This window comes from Topomyia yanbarensis, chromosome 3 (assembly GCF_030247195.1).
Source record: "Topomyia yanbarensis strain Yona2022 chromosome 3, ASM3024719v1, whole genome shotgun sequence".
In the NCBI taxonomy this organism is placed as follows: domain Eukaryota; kingdom Metazoa; phylum Arthropoda; class Insecta; order Diptera; family Culicidae; genus Topomyia; species Topomyia yanbarensis.
In genome coordinates this window covers 117,148,801-117,167,972 of record NC_080672.1, presented here as the reverse complement: position 1 = coordinate 117,167,972, position 19,172 = coordinate 117,148,801, and the positions used below count along the sequence as shown (strand labels likewise).

At 39.1% G+C, this 19,172-nt stretch overlaps 2 protein-coding genes across 3 annotated transcripts in view; both read right to left on the bottom strand.

The window, feature by feature from the left end:
• The window catches only part of LOC131692215 (neuromodulin), a 250,941-nt gene that overhangs the window by 225,912 nt on the left and 5,857 nt on the right, over positions 1-19,172 (bottom strand). The gene's annotated exons all lie outside the window — the stretch shown is intronic.
• Positions 459-15,257, bottom strand: LOC131692213 (uncharacterized). 2 transcript variants are annotated; one of them, XM_058979125.1, is made up of 2 exons: positions 15,121-15,257; positions 459-4,075 (listed from the first exon to the last, which is right to left on the bottom strand). In XM_058979125.1, the coding sequence occupies exons 1-2, from the start codon at positions 15,135-15,137 to the stop codon at positions 2,905-2,907; spliced, it is 1,188 nt and encodes a 395-aa protein (XP_058835108.1). In that variant the 5' UTR covers positions 15,138-15,257; the 3' UTR covers positions 459-2,904. The 2 variants fall into 2 exon arrangements, with proteins under 2 accessions (XP_058835108.1, XP_058835109.1); XM_058979126.1 differs by having other exon boundaries at positions 459-4,072; positions 15,121-15,219.

Sequence of the window (19,172 nt, the reverse complement as noted above, 5' to 3'; positions counted from 1 at the left end):
TTATAAATTTCGATTCCGTCAATGAAATATTATCAAACTTGCAGGGGATATACTTGATTACTATATCTAGAATGTCTAAATAAGTAGACAAATATTTTTTGTTTAAAGAGATAGGACCAAACCCGTGGGTGTAGCCTTATGAAACGTGTCATAAAACTTCAAATCACAATTTCTCTCGAATCTCTCGATGGATCATTTTGAAATTCACTGAGAAGATACTGTATCTTTCGAATGCCGTATGACAAATTTGTGGTCATTTTTTGTTAATAACGGTTTTAGGAACACCGTGAGCATATTATGCAATGAGTTGAGGGATAAATGTTAAAGTGACCGAATTATTAACAGAAGAGAAAGTAAACAAAGAGAGTAACTCATTGCAGATGTCTTTTTGAAAAAACGCTCAAGATTTCTTTCAACGCTTATCCTCTTCTGCTTAATTGAAACGATAAACAGTATCATTCTGTTAGCAAAAGATTTATTGTGTATCACATGCTAAAAACAAGTAAACTTTGGCGATAAACCTGCAGACAAAGAATGACTAAAATCTATAAAATGCATCAGCAAATTTTCTTACCTTACATTCGTGCAAATTACACCTTTCTCAAAAATCGGTTGCTAAAAGCCAAACTTTGACCTATGACGTGGTCGCTAATAATCCACAATGTCTACAGCTACCATTCTATTAACTCTATTTCTGCATTACAATCATTTAGGTTCTCTGTCATTGCATCATACTCCATATCTATTGGGAGTATCAAAATAATTACGTAGAAAGCTTTGCTTAACTAAGCAACGGTTCCTGCACTATGTTGTCGTTTCATTCACGGACGAATTATGATATTTCTGATGACGCAAACAACTACCAAATCACCACACCCAAACAAATCTGCGCTACTACATAACTTTGTCTCTTGGCCTGCGGGTCATGCTTTAATCGACTGCTAATTGGTTCGATACTTGTATGGCTAAGTGGACTAGAATGAAAAATATTTTTTGTTTCGAACTACCTTAACAGCGCTTTCAAATACGATCGTTATGAATGTTCTTGACTAGCAACTAGTTATGTAGGTTTAAATTCAAACTCGACAAACTTTCTAAAGCTCAAATTTCTCCGTTTCGAATGGGATTTGGATCTTTGGTTTCGTTAATACCCATAATCAAACCAAGTTAAACAATGATTTGAAAAGGCTGTTAGCTAGCAGTTTCATTACTACGTGGTATAAATAAATGTTTGCCAAGCAAACAACTGTTTGATATCCTTTGGGATTATTTGTCCGTCTATGTCAACCAACTCAGCTGATGAACCTAATAGTATTCCTAAATTGTTATCTACTGACGTATTCATGAATATACTGAACTTTTCTTGGCCGTAGTAGTAATTAGTTGAGAACAAAAGACTCGATCGAGTTAAAGGTGTTTTTGAGAGCAATCAGAAGTAAATACCCGTGAAAGATAATTATAATTTATGTACATTACTCCCTATAATCGCATATGTGTCCAAAGTTTTTTGATAGTTGATACATAGGACTGATTTGCAATTATAGGCAGATTAGTTGCAAACGAATAATGTAATAGGAAATGTGTAGGTATTACCTAGCTTGAATGGGAAACCATAATCTCAACTGTTATATCAGATAATACTAATTGCTAATAACATATATTGCATAATATTTTCTCAACTAGGACTTTATCTCTGATGACGTATACTTGTACAAATCAGATATATTTGGCTTATTTAACATTTGTCTGAATTTTGAGCGAAGGAGTATGTCTTTGAATAGAATGTCTTGATGAGTTAGAATTGGGATGTTTTTTTGAAGTGTGGCCTGAAAATATATGAAGTTTTAAAACCTCACAAACAGTAGAATTGCACGGTATTTCTGGGCATTCTTAGGTTTTCGTGATTTTCAATTTAAAAGATATGTTTACCACTAATGCCGAATATTGTGTTGGCCTTTAAAACACAATATTATTTAGGAACAGCTAGAAATAAATCCACGGAAATTCGAGTCCAGTTCTAAAAACCTACATTTAAAGTCTAGAAAAGCACAAAATATTTTTTACAACGTATTGCAACATAATTACTTTTTATTCGATTGAATCGCAAACCAAGCCACAGAGTCTGAGAGCTCTCAGAAAGCGAAAGAAAATCTAGCACAGTACTCTGGATTACTCGAAAGACTACTTTCCTAACATCCTTAATTGGATTAATTGATTACTGATATTTTTCTGTGTGTTGTATCTTCTCCTGCTCCAACCTATCACCGGTTTCGTTGGTTGACGTTTCCAATCTTACGTTTTATATGTTTTGCTTATCTAATTACAATGGCTGCTGCTGACGCACAAACGGACCTTCTCCTTCGTTACCTCGGCGGATTAAAATTCTGCCAGGACGTTAGCTTATAGCTCGATCGATGAGACAAAATATTTCCAAACACCGTGTTTCAGTTCGTTACACTTAAGAGCACTTCCATCTATCCTAAAGTTCTCATACCTGCTGTGATGAGGAAAAGCTTCTGGTTCACATTTTCACATTTATGGCGTAATGGTTCCCCGACGGGAAAGAGGCAAATTTGTTGCGATTTATGTTGTTTCTGCAAAGCGAATTGTGATTAAAGTTTCGAAGTTAAACCGTCGACAACCGCAAAAGTTGTGTTGCGATGGGGGTGCGAATCGATCACGTAAACAGTAACTTTTATATTTCCTTTCACTCTTGAATAATAATCCTCGGTGTTGCATATGATCTTAGACTAAGTGGAACGTTCAGTTCTTCAAGATGCGAAGAAGTGCAGCCAAAACAGTAAGCTCTACGGTTGATGTAGGGTTTTCGGTTGAACATTGTTCGAACCACAATAGTGTTTTTCAGACTTTTCACCGCTACAGGGTCTAGGTGATGACATGGGTTTAATAACGCAGCATTAGAATCATGGCAAAACATGCCAGAGTGCTGACAGCGTTCAAGCGGAGGCCGGTGACTCCATTATCTGAGCTCGAATCGGATTTCGGTTTAGTGGTACCGGTCATGGCGGTTGTATCCATTCGTTTGGTGGTGGCCTCGTTGAGCAATGGTATTTGCGGTACAGCTGGCGCATTGGTATCAATTGGAAGCAAGGGACGACCGGTGATCGGTTTGCCGGGCATCATCATTTCCGATTTGCAACACATTTGTGACTCAATCTTGAACCCAGCTGGGCAGTTTCTGGCTGGTCGAGCGACCGGAGTTTGAATGTTGTTTTCGTTTAGGAACTTGATCATTATCCGCTGATAATTGCAATCGAATGAATTACCTTCGAGGAACACTTGCTTTAATGATTTCATTTCCACGAGGAGTGTATAATCCAATTGAGCCATATTATTGTCATTCAATCTCAGCATTTCTAGTTTTTCCAAACTGGAGAGATAATCTAAACGAAGATCACTTGACAGCAGATTGTTCATAGACAAGTCCAGCAAAGTTAGTGAAGGTATGTTGACTTTTTTACTGTAGTCTAAATAGAACGCTCCAATATCAGCCAGTAGAAGGTACTCCAACTGCATGAATCCTTCAAACATCGACAGATCAAACTTACTTTCAGGTGCCAGTTCTTGATTCCGACTGAGATCTAAAATTCTTATATTCTTGCAGCTCTTAGTGATGTTTGAAATATCCTTCAACCGATTCGACTGTAGATAAATTTCTTTCATTGGCGAACTCTGCGCATTCTGATGCACAATCACTTGCTCTATGAAGTTATCAATGGCGTACAGCTCCTCAAGTGCTCTGGTTATTACGACGGACCTTAACTTGCAACCGGAAACATTAAGCACCTTCAGATCATTGCCAAATTTTTCCAAAAATTCTTTCGGTAAGTATTCCATATCAGAGTTCTCGAAGACTACTCGTTGTTGTTTGATGGTTGGAGCTTTGAATGTAATGCTCGTAGTATTTTTAGAATAGTTGACATTTCGGAACACGCAATACTGATGGTTTTCGGGGCCATAATTTTCGATGCCGCATTCGTACGTTTCTCCGGCTGTGTAGTCAATTAGCGATATGATGACGAGCAGGACTAGGAACAGCAACGATGTCATTCTGCTGAAATAGTGGTGTTTGAATGATTAGTTATCGCATTTAAAGCATCTACAACGATTAGAATACAGTGTTTTCAGCATGATTATCAGAAAGATTGCCATTCTAACGTACTTTGCAAATTTAATTGGGGTATACTTCTTGAAATTTACAAGCTATTGGAACCTTCTATTTCGTTGGCATATCATTTTTAGGTTCTAAAACATATTCAAGGTTGTCACGGAAGATGAAAAAATAAAAACGCACCAAATTCACGCGACATTTTGCGCTATTCTTCAACCAAATAAATATTGCCTATACATCTTCCAACTGGTAATGGTTTTGGTTTTTATTAGAAGTTCTCCTGTATAGTCCACCTGAATCTTTTATTAATAGGCTAAACAAATCGTGTCTTGTTACTTGGAAATATTCAAAATTTTCAGTTGCTTTAAAATATTACAACCTAAAATATTTTGACAAAATGTTATAATTGTTGTATTAACGAATGTAATTTGGATTAAATCTAATAACTGATTTTGCTATTGTTAATGAAAATTCAAATCGCCATTATGCCGAATAAGGCTAAAATAATATGCGCAACAATATATGAGCTACGCAAGTTCTGATTGCCGTATGCTTATCGCACCGTTTGACCATGCATCCACATGCTTTTCATTCGACTAACGAACGCTGAATGAAGTTTTTGGCATAAAGTTGCATGCGGTACATATATAACATCCCAATAGGTCTTTCAGGTGCACCATATTGATGGCTCTTCCTGGAGGGTGCTATCAAATTTCCGCGTCATTTTAGAATGTTTTTGCGTTATTCATAATTCGAAAATTAAGTCAAAATTGGGGGACATTTTTCCAACTGATTCGTGCAAATATAAAGTAACTTCTTCAGTACAATGAATGCTACTAACGTTTAATCACTTCTCCTCCTGTACAGCGATACCAACAATCCATTTTAAACTGGGTTCTTCCGATTTTGCCTTACTCATATAGAAAGGTTATGCAATTGGTTGGAATTCCGACTTTTTAACCGAGGCCCGCAGGGCCGAGTCTCTTATAACGTTCGACTCAGTTCATCGAGATCGGAAAAAGTCTGTATGTGCGTTTTAATAGTAAGGTTTAAAAAACTTCAAAAGCCTGACTTATAGTGTATTGGTACTGTGTGGGACTCACGTTCGTGCCTCACCACTAAAAGCACTCCTAACTCTTTTTAGCCCTTGTTCTCTACAGAACTACATCAATGTACTGCTTCATGGGGGTACGTTGTTTTTTCGTCGCATCTCTTTCTTCTGCTCTATCTCGGAGCCTCAATTGGTTCACGAAATGGCTCGACCTTTGAGCTTTTAGCTCCCAGCTTTAGTGAGATCAGCTCGGATATTATCCTACTCCGACTGAGAGTTTCCCGACAACGGAATTTCTCTCGGTATTTATTTTGTGAGCCAATTAGCACCCATTTTCGTCACGCTTCTGCCGGGTAGTCCACGGCGGCGAATCTACCCTACCGCGCATTCCCCGGTGGTAGATTGCTCTCGATACCGATGTTCGTTTCCGTGAGTCGATTCCGATGTTCTTCGCTTCGCCTACTCGGACTAGTCCCCGGCGGTGGATCTAGGCTACCTAATGGGCCAGCCAGTAGGTGCTGAGGTCCATCCAGCGATTCAGGGTGGAGCGTAGCTCCCGGTTCACTGGTCCTGACGGTGGACCCCGTCTACACCGTCGGAGAGTTCCCGGCGGCGGAATTTCTCCCGCAGCCCGACTTGTGGCTTCAAGGCGGCGTTCTAGCCAACGGCGCTACTTTGTTGGTCTCTTCGCCACTTCCTCTGCAGCTCGGAGAGTATTCTCGTAACCACACTGTTGACAGCGTTAACAGAGGAGATATGCTCGTGATGGCACATTTCTTTGACGATATTGTCCACAGTCACACCAGACATTACCTTTCGGACTTCTTCGAACCTAGGGTATTCAAAGACCACGTTTTCCGGTGTCTCTTGCACGTTCACACACCCCGGGCAAAGAGGTGACGAAACGTGTCCAAGCCGATGCAGATCCTTCCGGAAGCATCCGTGCCCGGACAAAAACTGCGTTAAATGGATGTTCACCTCTCCATGCTCCCTATGTACCCAAGCAGACACATTTGGGATGAGTCGGTGCGTTCACCTTCCTTTCTCCGTGTTGTCCCACTGTAATGATAATTAGAATCATATTCTGTAATGGACATTCGAAGACCACATGCTACGGTATCTCCTCGACGTTCTCACACTCTGGACACAATGGTGAAGCTGTGTGTCCGAACCGATGAAGATACTGCCCGATCGTCCTGTTCAGCTTTTCACGAATCGGCTTGGTTTTCATCGCCGCACCTTATGCTGGAACCCCATATCGCAGTATCGATGACGAAACACTAGATAGCAGACGTCTCATGTTGCTTCTGGGGCCGCCAATGTTTGGCATGGTCCTCGCTATTGTGTTCGTTGCCTTCGTCGATTTTTTGAAGGCGTAGTCGGCGTGGTTGTTGAAGCTCAACCCGTCGTTGATTAGCACTCCCAATTGCTACAGTGCACGCTTCGATGCATTCACTTGCCTTCTGATGTCGATCTGCATCCACTGAACCGCTTTACAGTTGCTGACAAACAATACCCCCGTCTTGTGCTGAGCTATCTACAGCTTGAATCCGTTCATCCAGTTCTCATTCGCGTCTATTGTCTCTGCCATAGACATCTCCATTTCTTTAAGTGTCATCCATCACCGTTAGTGACACGTCGTCCGTGAAAACCACTATTTTCACTTTTCTGGGCAGCCGCAGCATCAAGACCCTATCGCACATCCCGGTCTAAAAAGTTGGACCGAGAATGGAGCCCTGAGGAACACCCGCCATCACTCGCGTTGACTTCTGCCCTTCGTTCGTCTCTGCTCTGGAAGTAGTTCTTCAGGATTTGTCATAAATAATTCCCAGTTGACGCTTTTAAATGCATTCTTCATATCCGTTGCGGTCACAAAACTGTATCGATCCCCTCATCGCCTCCGTTCTCCGCACTCTCGAGCATTGTCCGAATTGCATCCACAGTCGAGGCTCCTTTGCGGAATCCGAACTGCATCTTGGTCAACAGCTTCTGTACCTTCCACATTTCGGGGAAGTTGCCTTCATCTAGACACTTCTGCTACGCCATTATGAACATGTCCGGATATGCTAGGATCGCAGCTTCGATGCTTTTGCTAGCTCATCGTTAGTCACTTGCCGATCGTGCGTGTTTGCTTCTACTTTTTCGTCGTACGGTGTCGGTGGACAAGTAATTAGATCGTACTTCGGGAAGAGACCCTCAACGATTATCTTCAGCTTACCCATGTCACGAATTAATTGTATTCATTGAACCAAAATTTCGAATATCTCGAGAACTATCGCATATTGGAAGATTTTTGTTAATACATTTTGATTTGAAATGATACTTAGAATCATATTCTGTAATGAAATTACAGTTTTGTCTATCATATAGTATGAAATTTAAAACATGTTTAATGTTATCGATGAAAAAAAAACATTTTTACTGATAAGTTCTTCAAAAATGTTCAAAATGTTTCTTTTCTCTTCAAATTTTTGCTGACAAAATATAAAAAAGGGATTAAGTTTTGCTTTTTTGTGTTTCGAATTCATCTCGTCAGTAACTAGCACCATCTGGGTGTCTAGTTAGACGATGTATCTAAACTAGTACACTCAAGTTTTTTTTTACGCGGTTTTTTTTTGCGCGGTATTTTTTTACGCGGTTTTTTTTACGCGGATTTTGAAATTTACGCGGTTTTCATTTACGCGGATTTTGAAATTTACGCGGTTTTCATTTACGCGGATTTTGAAATTTACGCGGTTTTCATTTACGCGGTTTTTGAAATTTACGCGGTTTTCATTTACGCGGATTTTGGAATTTACGCGGTATACATCAATGAGGTCCCCTTTATCGCGGATTCTTAAATTTAAGTGGTCTTCATTTACGCGGATTATGAAATTTACGCGGTTTTCATTTACGCGGATTTTGAAATTTACGCGGTTTTCATTTACGCGGATTTTGAAATTTACGCGGTTTTCATTTACGCGGATTTTGAAATTTACGCGGTTTTCATTTACGCGGTTTTCATTTACGCGGCTCGTATCCCCCGCGTAAAAAAAACCTGAGTGTACCCAAATTAGCACTAGTTAGACACAAAAAAATCCAAACAGTTCACACGACATATGTGAACGCCTAAAGCCACATGTCCCGAGTGATGTCCCGGGAAGCAAATATAGCTCTGGTTTACTGACGAGAAAGTGAAGACGAACTCTTGTTTTTTGGTTCATGAAACCAAACGCCTGGTACTATGCAATATAATTAGACTAAACCGTTTTGCGTGTTAAGGGCATAAGACCTAATATAAATTAAGTTTTGCTTTTTTGTGTTTTGAATTCATCTCGTCAGTAGCTAGCACCATCTGGGTGTCTAGTTAGACACCCAGATGGTGCTAGCTGACGAGCAGCAAACCAGAGCTATATTTGCTTCCTGGGACATCACTCGGGACATGTGGCTTTAGGCGTTCACATATGTCGTGTGAACTGTTTGGAATTTTTTGTGTCTAACTAGTGCTAATTTGGGTACTAGTTTAGATACATCGTCTAACTAGACACCCAGATGGTGCTAGTTACTGACGAGATGAATTCGAAACACAAAAAAGCAAAGCTTAATTTATATTTGGTCTTGTGCCCTTAACGCGCAAAACGGTTTAGTCCATTTATATTGCATAAAAAGGGTTTAGTCGCAATTTAAATTTTTAACATAACTTTTTGTTTTTGCGAAAAATGACACAACATTTTTTCCAGTGTACATTTTTTCGTGCAGAAGTATTCATTCCCTGTGACTCATTCTCAGATAGTTTTACTGTACGCTGATAAATATATTCGTAAATCGCTACGAATTAGTTTCGCACAGACAATTCTAATAAAATATACGAATTTTTCGTTTATATGATGAATCATTCGTAGTTCTATTGAAACACTTTTATTTTTTATTATGAGTTTTGCGTAAATACCACGAGACTACTTTTGTTAGGTTATTACGATGCGGCTTAATTAGGAAAACTAATTGTTCGCTGCTATATGCGAAAGTCTATAATATTTACGAGCACCATTCGTCAACCCGTTAACGTCAAAAGAGCTTCAATAGAGGTAGAATGTGGTGTCCTTGTTGCTATACGTCAGATAATTGTTGATCCTCACAACGATCTCGGGCTGACTATTTTGTAATAGAATCCGTGTCCGCCGGTTTCAGGAAGATTTCCTGAACCTCTTGCGCTTCCAGTTGATCCAGAATGTGGATTCGGTCGGAGTCAGTTGAGCCATCGCGAACTGTTCGTTGGTTTTGTATGAATAAGTTGGTGTTTTTCTCTCTTCCGGGATAATTCACAAAGCAACCGAGCTAGTTCCATATTCTGCCGGAGCAATGTCAAGCTAATATGCTATTAAATACGAAAACTTTTCTAAAATGATCGAAATGAATTCGTGAGACCAACGAAATCGTTCGTAATATCTACAAACATTTATTAAAATAAACGAATCATTTCGTTTTATTTACGAAAAATTATATTGTTATGAACGATAACATTCGTGCAATGTACACTAAATATGTAAAATTTACGAAAACTTTCATTCACTGAGCGGCCGCTCTTCAGTTCATGAAATGAACGAAACTTGCTATTTACAATGCACGAAAATACCTTCGTTGCAGAAAACGACGAAAGAACTAGTACATTGCACGATCAATTTCATTATATTTACGAATTTACATTTTCAGTGTATAAAATAGGTAAACGAACAAACAGTTTTTGAACGTAATACACGCAAAACGTATTCGTCCTTTTGAAAATTTGTTTTTCAATTTTTTGCAATTGCCAGAGAAAATCGATAGTCATATTTTGTGGACAGCCGGTTTCTCATGGAACCCCCAACTGCGTCCTGGACCAGAGCGAATAAAGCAAAGACTCAATGCAAATAAAGTTATTCTTAGAGGCAAAAAACCAAGACAAATTAAACATTTTCAAGTAAAACAGGACAGTCATTTGAAAACCAGGGCATGTCCGGGAAAACCAGGACGTATTGTCACCCTATTCTGATTATGTTCGATTTGTTAACTTATTTCGGCTTCAATCTTTCGGTCACTCTTTGTGTAACGTTATACAAATGCCTTTGATCGACGCGTTCAATTATAATTGGCGATCCAGCCAAAAATGGCTATCGGCGCTCTGACCATTTTTATAAGAATGTTTGGGCTCCCTTTGTTGATATGGCTGGAGTCCACTAGGAGGTTGATAACAATCTATTATCTATCTCCGGGCAAAAGCAGCCTAGGGACCGTGTGGAACCCGGTGGGTTGAAGTTTCTCAACTAATTATTCAATATTAATTCTTCAAAACGGGTAAGGAGATTTTTGTAAACAGCTTATTTCGCTCATTATTCTGCTGCTGAAATTCATGAAAAATACACATAAGATTACATCTTAACCCTTGGAAGAATCAATTTCAAATGTTTTCTGTGTTGACATTATAACAAATTAAGAGAAATCTACAAAATAAAAGTTTGTTTACAAATCTTATTAGTCCTATTCAAAAGTTGATATGGAATTGATCTAGGTTCCTGCTTCCACGTCGTAAGAGGCGACTGAAAATAGGAGTCCTCAGGTCAAAGTGTTCCTCCGTGCCGAGGACTGAATGGCTGGCTAAAATATGCCAGTCACGCACGGGCCGTCGTGAGTCCTACCCTTGCTTTGTTGCGCGCATCTCTGACACAGTGGACGTTTGTTTCTTCGTAAATTGTAGAATTCAAATGATGGTCATAGCATTTATACACATTTCGGGGTTCGCTATAGGCGGTTGTAAGCCAACGTGTTTGGTATCTTATAGTTGCTGTACAACAAGTGCTGTTGATGAAATAAGTAGTGCTGTGATCGAGTGTGGTTAGAGGAGCGTACATTAATTTTTAGCATAAACGTACAGCAACTATGAATCTATCTCCCCTTGTGCAGGAAGGATAAGCTTCTATAGCTTTAGTTGAAGAACCGCATTTCCATAAAGGAAACTTATATGTTAGATAGCTATTTAACCCCGTTTTCGCAGCTTTATACAAAAATGGTATGACAAATCCACGTGAAATGCCTCGTGCATGTATACTTCCGAATACATGCGTCAATGTCTTATACCCGACCTCATAACTCGCGATATTTGTGCTGTCACGGTAAATATGACTGTTGACAACATAAACAAGAAATACGTCTATTGTTCGGCATATTTGCCGCATAAAGAACCATCATCTTCTGATGATTTCAAAAGGGTTGTATCATACTGTGGCAGAAATGGGTATCCACTTATAATCGACAGTGACAAACTGACAACTGGCAAACTGACTAGTACCAAACGAGCTCGAACCGTTGTTATCTGATCATAAATACATCGTTTTTGATCATGTAAACGTCTTGCTAGATATCGTCACATATCGTTATTCCAAATCAACGACTAGGTTTCAGGGGTATCTGGCGACTAGGTTTCAGGGGTATCTTCCGACGATTGAATCTCCACGTGACTTGGATGAGGTCATGCATAAAATAAACTCAGTTTATTTTAGTGAACAGAAGTTGTTCGACTCAAAAAGTTATGTAGAAAAGCTTGGAATCACAGGCGCTGGAGCGGGTCGGGGGCCTTTAAGTTGGTTCGTAAAGCATACAGATGTGCACTTCGATTCTCATAGTGAAGTGATTTTTATGCGCATTTGGAAGGTCTGAAGTATGTTGGGGTAATTCTTGACTCATAGGTTAATTGGACAGCTAACATCGCTTTCGGGATCAAGAAAGCTTGCAAGGCCGTGGCCAATGTAGACGAGCTTTCGGCAAATCTTGGAGACTGAAACCCAAATACATTCAGTGGATCTACATAACAATTGTTAGATCTTTTTTGGTGCTAGAAGGGAGAAGTTATGACAACTTAATCAAAGTTAAACCATCTTGAGAGAATGGTCTTGATAGCGATGACTAATGCGTTCTCGACAACAACTACTGCTACTCTAAATTAGATAATAGATCGTTCAACTAACCAAACTTGCGTTCAAACAAAGACTTTTCTGCCGGATGTAAGATAATGCCAAAAAATTTGCTACATTTTTCCAAGCACAATTGCAGTGTTCTAGTCAGTGCACTGACTGGACGTTGTAAACTTAATTATCACATGAGTACTATTCAGCGTGCTGAGTATTATTCATGTGATCTTTGTGAATCCGATTACGGAACTACATATCATGTAACTGCCCTGCAATAATGCAATTGCTTATCAGGATTTTTGAGTCTCCATACATAAATGAACCTATGTACAGCGAGCTGACACTCAAGGATATGCTATTGTTCCTAACCTATTGTGGTGGAGCTATAGTTCAAGCCGTATTTGAATGACAATATCTTTTCGACGGTATTGTCGTTCTGTTATTTCAATATTTCTTCGGGGATGTTGATATATCCGTTCACTGTTCAAATAAAAAAAATCTGAATTCCTCCGGGAGTTGGAAGTTTTATTCCTGCTATTGTAGCACCTGCAAATCGTTCTGCAATCTTCCGGGAGTGCAGAACACTCTTCAATATTTCTGTCACTCTTTGCGTAATATTATGCTAATGCCTTTGATCGACTCGTTCAATTATAATTGGCGATCCAGCCAAAATTGGCTATCGACGCTTTGACTATTTTTATGAGAATGTTCGTATACCCTTTTTTGACTAAACAATGGTTGCGGCTGCAGCGACACGCACCTTCAAATACCTCAGATAATGGAGAAAGTCTTTTAGTGAAAACAACTCCAATCGCATATGAACAGACACATAGATAGGTACAGATTTTTTTAATATCTATATAAGTTAAATGAACGAACGCTCGTCTCTACTTACCAACATATTTAGAGAAGTATTAAATATACTGATTCAATTCCGTTGCTCACAGTATTCACTACCGTCGCTAGGAAAATAAAGTTCAATTGGTTTATGGGGTTCTAATACTGAGCATGCAGCAGTGGGTAAATAGCGTTCAAACTACACTCAGGTTTTTTTTTACGCGGGGGATACGAGCCGCGTAAATGAAAACCGCGTAAAAGAAAACCGCGTAAATTTCAAAATCCGCGTAAATGAAAACCGCGTAAATTTCAAAATCCGCGTAAATGAAAACCGCGTAAATTTCAAAATCCGCGTAAATGAAAACCGCGTAAATTTCAAAATCCGCGTAAATGAAAACCGCGTAAATTTCAAAATCCGCGTAAATGAAGACCACTTAAATTTAAGAATCCGCGATAAAGGGAACCTCATTGATGGATACCGCGTAAATTCCAAAATCCGCGTAAATGAAAACCGCGTAAATTTCAAAAACCGCGTAAATGAAAACCGCGTAAATTTCAAAATCCGCGTAAATGAAAACCGCGTAAATTTCAAAATCCGCGTAAATGAAAACCGCGTAAATTTCAAAATCCGCGTAAAAAAAACCGCGTAAAAAAATACCGCGCAAAAAAAAACCGCGTAAAAAAAAACTTGAGTGTATAAACATTCCGATGCAGAACATGTCTCTTTTTCGACTGCGCCTTTGAAACCGATTGCTATCCCTGTTTTGCTAGATTCCAAAACTGGATCAGGTTCTAACAACTGCTAGAGTTAGCACTTGACTCAGTTTCGTTTCGAGCCTAACAATTGCAGAATGTGCTCCGATCGTACTGGCACCAATTATTATTCCTGGTCGATGCAGAAGCGATTGTTATTCCAAAATACTGGCGAACAGTTCTGAATATACCATACATTATTAGCATCAGAGACCAGGCTGATTAACCCACGCAATTTACCCAGACGTAAAAACATCCTCTTTTGCCATGTATCATTATTTAATCATTCTATTAACACTACTTAGTGAAGAGCGGAGACATCGCACTTTTGAAATGTAGATCTCGCATTTGTGAAGTGATACGAATGCAATGCTACACTGCAACGATCAAATCTCATTTGAAACCAACTACGAGTCTCCGGCGGGATATTTATTCGAAAATAGGTACCGACGCCGCGTACTAATTTTCCTCTAATTCGAGTGTAGCTGTAAGCTGGCACCATGCGACATTACCCTTGCTTGTATGTGAACGAGCAAACTGCTATGTTTATATTTACAAACCGAAAACAGATTGTTTACCAATGCGAAAGGAAATTGGGCGAGAAAGAAAACAGAAATCGTCATTCTTCGCGGTGTATTGTACCGTTCAGCACCGATTCACCAGTCTGCCACAGTTTTTTTTGTATCTAAATTACATACATGACATCACAGAAGCAGTGATTGAACTAGTTTGAGATGATGCGAAACGACATCTCAATGAACTTTACTATCGTTGCTCATAACGACAGATCAGTATATGGGACCAGCACGGTAACTACATGTAACATACTGGGACGATACTGAGTATCAGGATGAAAGTGTTATGAGTCCACAAGTGTTGATTTATGACCTGGCGAATCAAATGTGTGAAGGCTAAGTAGAAATGAGGTCACCATAAGAACTATCATCACGAAATTAGCTGGAAAAGTTTTTCTGGTTCAACTGTTTTTTTTTCGCCAACATAATAGCTTCCCAACAGCCCCTCATCGTCTACACACATGCTATAGTGCTTGTAATCGATAAATTTGCCATTCTTCCCACGAATCCAATGACCCATGAATTTACTGCAATAACTGTGTTCTACTCTCGCCACATAATTCCATTGTCAACTCAAGAACTGACCTTTTCTCACTAATGAAAATTGTCGTGGCTGTGTGTCATAATAATCTTATCGCATCATCTTTATGAGTCTATGAGACAACAAATTGGTTCAAGTCACACCCACCGTGATTTACCCAAACCGAAGTGGGTAGAGAGAAATTTTACCGTTTTTCTACTACCAACTGGTTAATAAATTTCTAGATTTTCACTACCAGGCGCAAAAAAATCTATTCAAATCGTACTGATAATCATGACCTAATTATGAAAAGCAAATTTTCTTCCACTTACTTGTTACTGAATGCCATTTTCAAAACGAACAATTTTCCTGAACCACTAGCACCGTATTCCGGCTGAACAGTTGAACACTCTAGCGTCGACTACAAACACGAGTACAGTTGAGCAGACGGGCAAGCGAAGATAATTATGTATCGTCTAGTCGCTGGGGATGTTCGTTTAATCAATTGCCTGTTTCGTTTGGTCTTAGTGCATGTGAAAAATTATTTCCATGCAGCCGAAGTAGGAAGATTTTTACCGTTGTGATACTTCAGTTAAATTATGACCAGAACACTTTTGTTCACTTAAAAAAAGTAATCAAACTACCGGTGAATCATGAAATGTGATAGAACCCCAATCACGGGCAAATTTGTGTACGTTGCCGGCAAATCGAGTGAGTGAGATAGCCGCTCTGATACGAATATGCTCAAGCAACACGCGACAATCGCGGCTGCGCACTCCAAGCTTTTTTATCCAACAAGAGAACGACCGCGCGGTTCAGGATAGTTTGTCTTTCATAAAGGTGGGCCCAATCATAGGACACACAAAATATGTAAATATATACTTTAGGGGGGGAGGGGGGTTGTTAAGGGTTTCAGCAGGAAAAAAATCCCTTTTTTGCGAATTTTTTTAGAGCTTTGGGTGAAGCAAAATGACCAAAACTTTTATGTATTATAATGTATGATTTCAGTAACATACTGAGAATTTTTCGTGCAAAAATATCGACATACGACTCGGCGACGAAGATTTTTGTGGAACAACTCTGGAAAAAACACGATTTGCGGTGTTAAGTGCCATTCAAAAACTACTTACCCGATTTCCTTCAAATTTTGCATACACATTCTACGTAAAAAATACCTAACCCCTACGTTGAGTTCTCGAAATAATTTTTTGATTAAGGGGGTTTTTACTCATAAAATGGCGGAATTTTTGTTGAAAAATAGCAATTTTTGTGTCAAGTAAAAAACCCTCTTAATTGAAAAAATCTCACAAAAACTCAACGTAGGGGTTAGTTGGTTTTCGTCAATTCACTTCACCCAAAGTTCTAAAAAAATTCGCAAATTTTTTTTTCTTGCCAAAACCCTTACCTTCCAATTGTACAAATATTAGGCATTTTTCAAAGATCGCATATTTTTGCTCTTTATTGAATATTGAGTTTTTTTTAAATCGTTGTGACATGACTTAAGGGATTACAATATTGTAGAATTTGCAAAAGATTCATTGTTGTGTTTATTCCGCCGCAAACCGAGCTCTCAACCGGGGCTCGTAGACCTGGGTCTTATATACCATTCGACTCAGTTGGTCCTGATCGGAAAATGTCCATGTGTATGTGTACATGTAACAACGAACGCTGAACAAGCCTTTGATACGAGAGAATAAGCTGAACAAGAACCACACACTCAATCTTGTTCTACCGAATCCCAGCTTTTTTCGTTACTTTTACCGAGTTTTGCGCAGCCGAGCACTCAGCGAACAAAGCTTTTACTGAGATCTCAGTAGAAGTGACGTTTGTTTTGAACAAACTAGGTAAATATATCGCTGAAAATCAGTAAGTTAACGCCACTTTGCTGAGCTATCAGTTGAAAAAATTTACCGATTGTTCAGCTGTGCGGAAATTACCGAACTGAATTAAGTGTACAAGCCATTTTTCAGCAAAATTGTTTTTGGGATGTGTCAAATAATGTCACTCATTTTTTTCAGACATCGCTGGACCGACCCCGGAGGCTTCCGAAAATTCGCCTTGACGTAAGTCTCATCATCCACGATGAGCCAATAAGGCTTTGTCAGCATCTGGATGCACAGTTACCAGGCCCGCGACTTTCCCACCCTGTTTTGCCATTCCCCACAATTTGAAGCCTTCTGCACTTTGTACGTTTGTGCTTCCTCCCGGTCCTTTGCTCTCTGAACGAAAGATTTAGACAGATTCAATTTTTTGGCCATTTTTTGGCTATCAGTTGAAAAAATTTACCGATTGTTCAGCTGTGCGGAAATTACCGAACTGAATTAAGTGTACAAGCCATTTTTCAGCAAAATTGTTTTTGGGATGTGTCAAATAATGTCACTCATTTTTTTCAGACATCGCTGGACCGACCCCGGAGGCTTCCGAAAATTCGCCTTGACGTAAGTCTCATCATCCACGATGAGCCAATAAGGCTTTGTCAGCATCTGGATGCACAGTTACCAGGCCCGCGACTTTCCCACCCTGTTTTGCCATTCCCCACAATTTGAAGCCTTCTGCACTTTGTACGTTTGTGCTTCCTCCCGGTCCTTTGCTCTCTGAACGAAAGATTTAGACAGATTCAATTTTTTGGCCACATCCCTGACCGAAGCATTCCACTCAAACGCTTTCACTACACACTTGTGATCCTGATCACTAATAGAATATCCATTCTGATCGCATTTCTCCTTCCGTTAGATTCTCAGAGTTTGGTAGTAACGTTTAATCACACGACTTACCGTTAACTGAACGAATCCGAGTTGGTTTCCGATGTCCCAATGAGAAAGTTGAAGATTTCCCAGGTGCTTGCGAAAAATCAATTCGCCACATTGCTTTTCGGGTGACGCCATTTTTTCCAATTTTCGAAAAACTGACAACGATAAAAATACGGTGTAAACAATACACTCTAAACTACTTCTACCCAAATTTTCTGGAGAAATAACCCAATGGGTTATTTTCTAAAGCGTTTTTCCAGTATTCAATTTGATGTGGGACACCCTTTTTTATAAATATTGTTATTTCGATCTGATTAGTTCAATAATATCTTTTTAACAAAGAGCAATTACAGGTTAATAAAAACTACAGTGAAGCTATTGACAGAGTGTTACTAACATCTAATATAAAATTTACATAGTTTATAACTATTTTTAGAGCCCTGCTTTTTATCTTTGGAATTATATTTATAAGGAGTAACAATATATTTGTAAGTATTCTATGGTTCAGAACATTCTCCAATTTTATCCGAACATGATTCCAAAGATATTTCATTTCCCAACATACGCTAAATGTATGCTCTAGATCTTCTTCTATAGTGGGACAGTGTTGCCATCTGTCATTATTTACGCGATTTTGTCTATACAATAGAGATTCGTTTTGAAGTTTCTGGTTGATTAGCCTAATAAACATCGTATGATTCAAGAGCCTAACGACCTGTTCTGGGTATCATCCAAACAATATGTAGAATCGTTGCATTATATGGGCAATTTTTTTATTAGGGTAATAAGTATGATGTAGATTTTTTTGCCGAGGACAGGATTTTGTTTTGTAGATTTTTCCAAACTTTTGTCCAACTTTTTTTGTTGATCTTTTGTGTTTTTATTCTACTTTTGTAAAACTACAGAAGAGCAGTTATCGAGGTATTTTGCAGGTATTGGTTGGTTGGTTTGTTTTATTAAAGAGGTTTTACGCCGCACGTGCATTCGCGTCTTTTGTACAGGTGTGCAAGGAAGTGCTTTAGCAATTATCTTAAGGCATGAATAGATCGAGGGGATGCCATTTATGTTCGGAGGATTCTACATTCGATCTGAGAGAGGCAACGCAAAGGAGTGTAATCTCTGCGATGTATATACCTATTTACTAAGAGAGCTCTACACGTTTGGAAAGGAAGATGCAAGTTCAACTCCACTTTGTCAAATGGAAGTGCACGCTGTTCTATTCCCACTCTGGTAGGATATCTACCCCAAATGAATCGCCCCAGCTGTGAAGTCATCCGAGCTATTTGAGCGTTCGGGATATTAATAATCGATGACATAAACCACGATCTTGAGGTTATATAAGTATTGAACGCTGCCACGTTCTGGAAGATGCTGAGTATTCTCGACCTAAACATCCACATTAATCTTAATATTTTCCTGAAAAGGTCATCCCAATTAAAATCAATTGTCTGCTTGAGAGAATTGAAAAATGTGATACCCAATTTTTTTACTGAATCCTTATTTTTATTCCATCCAGAGTTTAATGCTTCGCATTGCTGTCCCAAAACTACACATGTGATTTTGTTTAGATTTAGAACAACTCCTGAACACCGACCGAAATCATCAAAAATACGTTTGATTTCTTCTAATTTTGC